General features: G+C 44.4%; 1 protein-coding gene across 1 annotated transcript; it reads left to right on the top strand.

Moving 5' to 3' along the window:
* The first annotated feature begins 3320 nt into the window (after positions 1–3320).
* slc30a5 (solute carrier family 30 member 5) lies at positions 3321–9192 on the top strand. Its single transcript, XM_028973266.1, has 16 exons — positions 3321–3909; positions 3990–4112; positions 4190–4256; positions 5097–5182; positions 5268–5355; positions 5442–5529; positions 5668–5744; positions 5852–6022; positions 6387–6675; positions 6971–7179; positions 7522–7679; positions 7782–7911; positions 8024–8279; positions 8371–8597; positions 8723–8851; positions 8956–9192. Exons 1-16 carry the CDS (start codon positions 3839–3841, stop codon positions 9124–9126), a joined length of 2340 nt encoding a protein of 779 aa, XP_028829099.1. The 5' UTR covers positions 3321–3838; the 3' UTR covers positions 9127–9192.

Genomic DNA, 9192 nt, shown 5'->3' with positions numbered 1-9192 from the left:
TGATGAAAGTGTTTCATTTGACTGAAATGCAGCAAAACTTGATCAGAGCAAACTTGCTTGGGCAAGGTTTTTTGATTTTATTATTTCATTATTGATCACGCACTCTTCACATGATCACGGAAATCTAACGTACAATTGTAACACAAAAACGTATTTCAATCTATTAAAATGTAACTGATTAATTGCACAATTTGGAATGAAGGTTTATTGTGGATAATTATTTATGCTAAATTCTTAAAATTAACAATAGAGATTAATGTGTTCATTCTAATTGTTAGAATTGTTAACAGATCTAATTGTTATTCTTTCTGTCCAGTTCGAACCAGGTCATGAGTTTGTTCCCTCATTTGCCTGATTCCTATGAAATAAAAGATCTTTATTCTTTTAAAATTTACCAACTGAAAACAGCGTCCTGTTTTTCTATCACAAACTGCCAACAGTGACAGACCAACCAAAGCACTAAAGCTGGGATGCAACCAGTGAATCCACACCGGTTAACATTGGTACATTCAGCACGACCGATTTCATTCATAATTTTATGTTACTGTTGAATGTTCTAAACAGAGAATGTGATGCATTTCTGGGGCTCTCATAGCTCTCACGGATGGGGTCAACAAAATTTTCAAAAGATTTCTGCTGCTGCAGAATCACAAGGATGCCTTTCCATTATAGAAAGACACATATACACACACACACACACACACACACACTTCTACAGTATGACACAAATGTCCTTGTAACCTTGTCAAAGCTGAAATCAGCAAAACAAAAGGAGATTTTCCGTTCACCGCCATGCTGAGGAAACTCAGATCATTGACAGAATTTGTACAGGTTTTACACCATTTTACTGTTTACAGGAAAACAAAGGGTTGTGTGTGACCAGCTGGTGTCGGCTAAAATGACGATCTTTAAATGATACTCATCAGATGATGGTAAGAATTTGTTGACAATGTCACCACCTCATCAGCATCTTGTGAATAAGAATGTGAAGTTAAATTAAATTCCTAGTGGTGATCCATGACACTGAACAAAAACCAATCTGCCGGCCTTCATCTCGCTTTTTATCGGTTCTAGCATGTTCTACATGCCTTCCACAGATTGAAGGAAAGAACAACCTGTTTAAGGTAAGCTGGGAAAAGACTGTATCTCTCAGCATGCACACGTCCTCCGGCTACAACAGAGCGTATCTCTGCTCTTTATCTCACAAAAGCTATCTTTCCATCACGGCCAGTGGGGCTGATCAAGTTACGGAACACTTGAAGGGATACAAAGCGGACGGCGACTTGATTAAAACACAAACACTTGATGGTCTTGCCGCTGACGTGCACGATGGGGGGGAAGTGTGAGTGTCCAATTTCAATCTTCTTTCTGTCTCCCCCTAGTCTCTCCGCGGGGGTAAATCTGGCTGTCCTGTCTGAAAGGCCCAGATTAAGGCCGTGGGAGTGCTGCAGCCCTCAGAGGACGACAGGAATCAGGTCAGAGCAGAGCGCCGCGCCTGATCGTGGCGCAGACGCAGTGCTGCCCGTCAAAGAGGCTCTGTGCACAGGGTCACGCAGCTGCAAAGGGTCACCTTAAAGCAGCTCAAGCTATGCTGGGGCCACAGCCCTTTAATTCTCCTACAAATAATTTAAGGTGAATGTTAACGGCAAACTCAGACATGTAAAAGCATTTAAACGGACATTTGCTCTGGTGTCTGAGTAACCGGTGACTGCAAGGCTCCGTAGGCTGGTGCGGGTTGACTTTGCTACAGAGAGCAAACCGTTTTTATACATTGCAGTGCTCTTCTGTTCCCTTCACAGGCCCCAATTAATCTCCAAAAGACCTTTACCCTTTCCTTCACAGTTTGCTCGAATCTGTTAGCTGACTAAGCAAAAAAAAAAAAAAAAAAAAAAAAAAGAGTCGATGGCACTGAGAAAACTTCAGGCTTTCGCATATCTTGCTCTCCTCTGCACTTTATCCATTCTCCTCACTGACTTGGCATCATGTCCTGACAAGCCTGTCGGGCACATCGCCTGTTGGTGTGATGCATGAATAATGAGCCTTTCAGCCACGTCGTTCCACCTGCTGTGCAAAGTATGTGATCGTGATCTACAGCCACAGCCCAGTTACTGCTGGCCAACTGACTAAGATTTTTCTCTTGTTCTTGCTTCTTGGTCCCGTCATTAAGCTAAAACTACCAACTGTGGTGAACCACAGTCTACAAGCCACGTCGATCCTGATAACATACCTGACATGACACAGTGATCATTCTGCCGTTAAAATGCATTAGGAGGCCGGACAAAAGCACCAGTCATGCTAAACGCAGCGCGACTGACATTCTTTCCAAATTCTTTACACATGTGAACTTGTGCGTTACTAGCATTACAAAGATAGCGGTTTTATATAGCTATGTACAGTCATGGCCTGAGACATAAATAAGAGATACAACAAGATGCAAGTCTAACAATCCAGCTGAGGATTCTTCTCTGGGGAAATACACCCCATGATGTGTAAAGCAGTCTGGCACTGCCATCTAGTGATTCTTGTTGACTACGCATTAGGATTTTGATCATTTGTTGCAGATTCACTATTGCCTTGCAAAATGATGTAAATGTAGCCCCAGCAAGGGTGCTCGACTCTAGGTCATGCAGAGTATAACATTATGAGGGGGGGGTTGACTTCCAGTGTTTTATATGATTTGAAACTAAATATATTATTACAGGTTATAGAGGTGGCACTGTCATGAGTGACTAGGCCACCATGACAACAGTGTATTAATGAATATAGGATGAGGACAAGGTATGCGCTTGATTAATTAATTAATTTTTTTCTTTAAATCCAGTAAAGCATCACAATGTTGCTGTGTCTTTTATGTGAAAACCTTCATGTTTCTACATCAATGCATAAGATGTTTTAAGTCGACCAAATTCTCAAATATCTGAGTAGCAATTAATGAAAGTGATTGTCACACGTGATACACAGCAGCACAGTGCACACAGTGAAAGTTGTCCTCTGCATTTAACCCATCACCAGTGAGCAGTGGGCAGCCATGACAGGCGCCCGGGGAGCAGTGTGTGGGGACGGTGCTTTGCTCAGTGGCACCTCAGTGGTACTTAGCAGATCGGGATTCGAACCAGCGACCTTCTGATTACGGGGCCGCTTCCTTAACCACTAGGCCACCACTGCATCACGAACATGCAGCACAACAGGCATAAGCAGGCAGACTGCGCGGGTTACGCAGGTGCGCGTTTCTTCAGCGAGGACATGAATATGTACAAGCGTCGTATTTATGTCCGTTTCATGTCCGTGCTACACGATACAAAAAACTGCAGACGTGTCGATACAAAACTACAGCACGTGTCCTTCCGCATTTTAATGACGTTTACAGCAAAGTCACGTGGCTCCGTGACGTAATCTGCGTCGTCGCGTACGCGTACGTACAACCTCTGCGACGCCCTGTCGTCTACGTGGACATTCGCGCACATAATGTAGATACATAAACCAAGGCGTTAGGCCGGCAGGGCGAGTGTCACGGTGCGTGCGGTTTACAGATCTGGGATTGACTCCAGGAAGTCCCTCCCAGTGGCGCTTTCTCCCGGAAGTAGAATGGCGACAACTCGTAGCTGGCGGCGGAGCGACTGACCGCCTTCTGGAGTCGCCGCGTTCCCCTTGCACCCGAGCGACCGTGTCCGCCGTAAATGAAGGGCAGAACTAACGAGAGGTCCGAACGGGGGACCAGCTGATGTAGCTCGGCCCGGGTCGCCGTCGACAAGTCGTTCCCAGCAGCCCGAGGCAGCTAAACGGCTGGCAGGATGCAGCTCTGACGCGAGAGATTACCGGACCGCTCAGGTGCCTCAAGATGGACGACAAGTACGACAGTAATGTCATTTCCAGTGGGAAGCTCGGCCGGGTCGATATACCAAGTGCCGGGTAAGCTGTCGGCCAACGCGTTACTTACAAAACGGGACTCTCTTGTGTTGATGTCGGCCTGTTCGCTTCTCCTCTCCCAGCTTAACCAGGTACATCGTGCTGCTCTGGGTCACGAAGCTGCTGAAGGCGCTCGGGGTTTTTCAGGCGTACGACATTCTGAAGGTGGTGCACATAGTGCAGTTCCTCTTCGTCCTGAAACTCGGGTGAGTGGCCATGAGATCCGATCGGTGCGCCCAACTTGTGTCCTCGGTCGGTCACCGACCCCTCCTGTCCTTTACAGGTGCACGGGGGTGTTGCTTTTCTTCCAGAAGCCGTTTTCTTCCGGGAAAAGCGTCTCCAAAAGACAGGTAAGCGCTCAATATCCACCACACCAGAAGCCATTGCCGATAGACGAGTTCCGCGTGAACAAGGGATGCACAGAGCATGTGAAAAGACAGACGCTATATTTCTCATGACCTCAGTTATAAAGCCAGGGATCCTGCGGTCATTAAAAACGCTGGGAAAACTCATGGAATTTGAAAAGGTATGGAATACCAAATAGACATATAAAGTTATGGAGAAAAGTCATTGGAACCCTGTGTGTGTTCATACAATTGAAAAGTGAAGTGATTGTCATTGTGAAACACTGCATCACAGTACATGGTGCACACAACGAAATGTGTCCCCTGCTTTTAACCTTCACCTTGGTGCTTAGTGGCACCTTGGCGGTTCGGTATTTGAAACGGCAACCTTCCGATTACGGGTCCGCTTCCTTACCAGTGATCCCAGATTTAATCTCAGTGATTAAAGATAATGTCACTTGTGCTTCGTTATTTCCCTCTCTGTGACATACAGACTCTCAGTGAAGTGAAGTGATTGTCACATGTGATACACAGCAGCACAGCACACGGTGCACACAGTGAAATTTGTCCTCTGCATTTAACCCATCACCCTGAGTGAGCAGTGGGCAGCCAGTGTGTGGGGACGGTGCTTTGCTCAGTGGCACCTCAGTGTGGCACCTTGGCAAATCGGGATTCAAACCAGCATTCTGATTACGGGGCCGCTTCCTTAACCGCTAGGCCACCACTGCCCCGACCATACGCATATTATTTTGAATCTCAGGCTCTGAGGCACACTAATGAGTGTTGTGTTGATAGGGGGTACTTAATTTGTGATTAATCTTATTTTGGTCTCTCTTTTCTTCTCAGTGGATCAGAATTTTGAAGCATGCCGTGGTGAGCTGTATTATTTCTCTTTTGGGATTCTTTGGTCTAACACTCTGCGGACCTCTGAGGTAATCATGGTTGGAGTTTTGATATAGTGCATTTAGTAAATGTGCGTTCATTTTTTACTGAAGGTGCGTATGGTCGTTTCTGCAGGACACTGTTACTATTTGAGCACAGCGACATCGTGGTGATTTCGCTGCTTGGTGTGCTGTTCACTGGTTCAGGAGGAGGACCTGCCAAGGTAAGATTACTCAAGGATGTGTAATACAGCCAAATTATATTTTAGCTTTAAAGAGAAATTTCTTTCTCTTCCCTTCACGCCACTAGACCCGAGGTGCTGCTTTCTTCATCATTGCGGTGATCTGTCTCTTGCTCTTTGATAATGATGACCTCATGGCAAAGATGGCTGAGCATCGTATCCTTCAGCATGGCAGATTTAAAATAACATGAATACAGAACCATGGCCAACATTCCCAGCCACACCTATGCCAACACGGTTTAATTGTTGTTGTTTAATTAATACTGAAAATACTCTTAACTCCCATGCTTGTAGCTGAAGGACATCATGACAGTGCTTTAACGCATGCACTTTATACTGGAATTGCATTTTTAGGAGTGGCGGATCACAAGGTCAGTGTCTTGTCCTCGACAGTGTTTATCCAGTAAACCATCTACACATTATTTTTAAATGCATACGGTCTTGCATAACTGTTATGGCGGACTATCTGTATTTGCAGGGTGGGGTGGTCTTGCTGGTTCTTGCCCTTTGTCTCAAAGTGGGCTTCAACACCGCTTCCCGCAAGCTCTCAGTGGAAATTGGAGGAGCAAAGCGCCTCTATGCACTCTCTAACTTAGTTTCCTCTGTTGTCCTGCTCCCGTGGGTCGTAGTGCTGTCTGCCACCACAGAGGTGAGTAAATGCATAGTCCCCTATTATAAAAAAAAATGTCACTTTTATTTCCCAACCCTCCCCTAAAAAAGTAACTACACCGACAGTCATGGCTTGAAATCGTGCAAAGCACAGCAGTTGCTCAGTGATTGGATGTAAAGATTATTTCAAACATTTGAAAGAAATATAGTATTAGGTAATCACTAAAACCCAATATAAAAGCTTTAATTCACTTAGATTGCATAAATTTTTTGTCATATGCAGGGTTGATTTCAAAATCCAAAATTGTACATTTTGTAGTTTTGCCAGTATTGCAAGGTCTGTGATCTGAGCAAGACATCATATGTGAATTCTTGTTCTTCTTGTCCTTCATCTTTTCTTCCAGAGCAAGGTGGAGTCGTGGTCCGCACTCACTTTGCCTTTTGCTATGATCATTTTCTCTATAATGATCTTGGATTTCTACGTGGAGTCCATTTGTATCAGCAAGATAGATGCTCCTCGCTGCGCCCGCTATGGCTCCATCTTCCTCTTCTTAAGTGGCCCTTTGCTGGCTAACTTCTGGACACACCCGTTGACGGACCAACTACGCGCCATGAGCAAGCCAGCCCAGCAGGGCAGCACTGAGCATGTGCTGTCTGGGGGTGTGTTGGTTAGCGCAGTCTTCTTCATCCTGTGTGAGTGACATTACATTACCTACATTGCAGCACCTTTCATACATTTAAAAAAAAAAAAACAATTAAGTTACTTTTTTGTTTGACTTTGGAATATTCAGTAATATTGCACACAGGAGGAGACCATAACTAGAATTTCAAATTCTAGATTATTTAGATAATGTAGCTTAGCATAACAAAAGCCTCTATGCACCTGGTATGGTCTGGTTTGGATGTTGCATTTTTGAAGTTGGGTTGGTTGGTTGGTTAATTCTTAGAAATTGTAGAATTTGTTTTAATGCAATCTCTCACTCTGCAGCGGACAGTATTTTGTCTTCTCCATCAAAGAAGGGACAGAAGGGAACTTTGGTGGGCTACTCCCCTGAAGGAACCCCTCTGTACAACTTCATGGGCGATGCTCTGCAGCACACGTCGCAGTCCCTCCCCAGATTCATCAAGGACTCCCTCAAACAGATCTTGGAGGAGTACGACTCGCGCCAGATCTTCTACTTCCTGTGCCTGAACCTGGTGAGGGCTGTTGCTCAGACATGACCCAGATGAATGATTGTGCTCTGTGTGGTTGGTTGCATTCATGTTCTCACATCTTCACCTTAGCTTATAAGTAAAAACATTCAAACTGGTTATGCTCTGGCAGATTCTGCTTTTTTCCCCTCTTCAACTTAATTATAGATAAACATGCTCCAGAGAGGTACATGCCTTTACTTGTGGAAATATTCACTTTCGACTGCACATACTCTCCACTTTTCATCTAAAGAAACTACATTTTACCAATCTCCCTATTCTAGTAGTGTTTTAGATTAGTAATCAAGACATGTAGTATTTTAAGAACCGTTGTGGTCTGTGTTGCAGGCCTTCACATTTGTGGAGCTCTTCTATGGCGTCTGGACCAACAGCCTCGGCCTGATCTCTGATGGCTTTCACATGCTCTTTGACTGCTCAGCTCTGGTGTTGGGACTCTTCGCTGCTCTCATGACCCGCTGGAAGGCTACCAGGATCTACTCTTATGGGTATGCCCTCACTCATGATGCTTCCATTTAGTTCTGCAACTTTATCTTACGTCCATCCTGTTCAGAAGTGCATTCTAATTTCTCTGTTTTTCTTTGTTTCAGGTATGGCCGAGTTGAAATTCTCTCCGGCTTTATCAACGGCCTCTTCTTGATGGTTATTGCTTTCTTTGTGTTCGTGGAAGCCATTGCCAGACTCATAGACACACCAGACATCAACACAGAAATGTTGACGGTGAATATCCAGCTTCACTGAAAATTGAGCAGTACTGTAAACTACAATTAACTAGGTGAGAAGGAACCTATGTGCAAGACTAATTTCAGTAATTAAATTTTTCTCTTCACAGTCTGTCTCAATTGGTGGCCTCATTGTCAACCTGGTTGGCATTTGTGCCTTTAGCCACGCTCATTCACACGGGTCCTCCAAAAGCAGCTGCTCGGGACATGACCACGGACACTCTCACCATGGGCATGGACATGGGCATGGACACGGGGAGCACGGACATGGAGGCCATGGGCATAGCCACAGCAGCCATGGACATTCTCATGGGCATGGCCATTCCCACGGGTCTGGGGGTGGAGGCATGAACGCCAATATGAGAGGTGCCTCCTTGGTTTCTGATAATTGTGCCTTCTAGCGTTGAATACTATGAAACATTTTAATAATTGACATTTGTTTTTCTCTTTCACTAAGGTGTTTTCCTTCATGTCCTTGCTGATACACTTGGAAGTGTTGGGGTCATCATATCTACAGTACTGATTGATCAGTTTAAATGGTACATAGCAGACCCTATTTGTTCAATGTTCATTGCCACGTTGATCTTTCTAAGCGTCATCCCGCTGCTCAAAGATGCCTGTGAAGTTCTTCTTTTGAGAACACCTCCTGAAAACGAGAAGGATCTGAACATGGCTTTAGAAAAGGTTTGATATTTTTTACATAAATGTACAATGAAATAAGAAGAATTTTGTTCCTTTTGTGTGTGGTGTTTGCATTATGTTTGTAAGAACTGCTTCTTAATTTTTAATTATTTATTGTTTTTTTCCAGATTCAGAAAATCGAAGGGGTCCTTTCATACCGAGACCCTCATTTCTGGAGACATTCTGCCAGTGTTATTGCAGGGACAATCCACCTCCAACTAATGTCAGATGTGGTAGAGCAGAGGATTATACAGCAGGTATTAGAGCAGCGCTGTTCCGTATCCATGGGGTCCTTAGCGGGGTGTATGTTTTCTAATTATTTTATTCCCCTCCTCCCTCACCTCTATTTTTATGTTTTCAGGTGACTGCAGTATTGAAAGACGCAGGCGTGAATAACTTGTCTGTTCAGGTGGAGAAGGAGGCCTACTTCCAGCACATGTCTGGACTGAGCACAGGATTCCATGAAGTTCTGGCAATGACACAACAGATGGAGTCCATGAAATATTATAAAGATGGAACATGTATCATGTAAAAAGACTTTGTAAATTGTAAATGGACGTTACAGTATAAATAAAGATTGTTTTTATTTCTTTTCATA

This window comes from Denticeps clupeoides, chromosome 3 (genome assembly GCF_900700375.1).
Source record: "Denticeps clupeoides chromosome 3, fDenClu1.1, whole genome shotgun sequence".
In the NCBI taxonomy this organism is placed as follows: domain Eukaryota; kingdom Metazoa; phylum Chordata; class Actinopteri; order Clupeiformes; family Denticipitidae; genus Denticeps; species Denticeps clupeoides.
The sequence above is the reverse complement of the archived record's forward strand: the minus strand, read 5'-3'. Positions and strand labels throughout refer to the sequence as shown.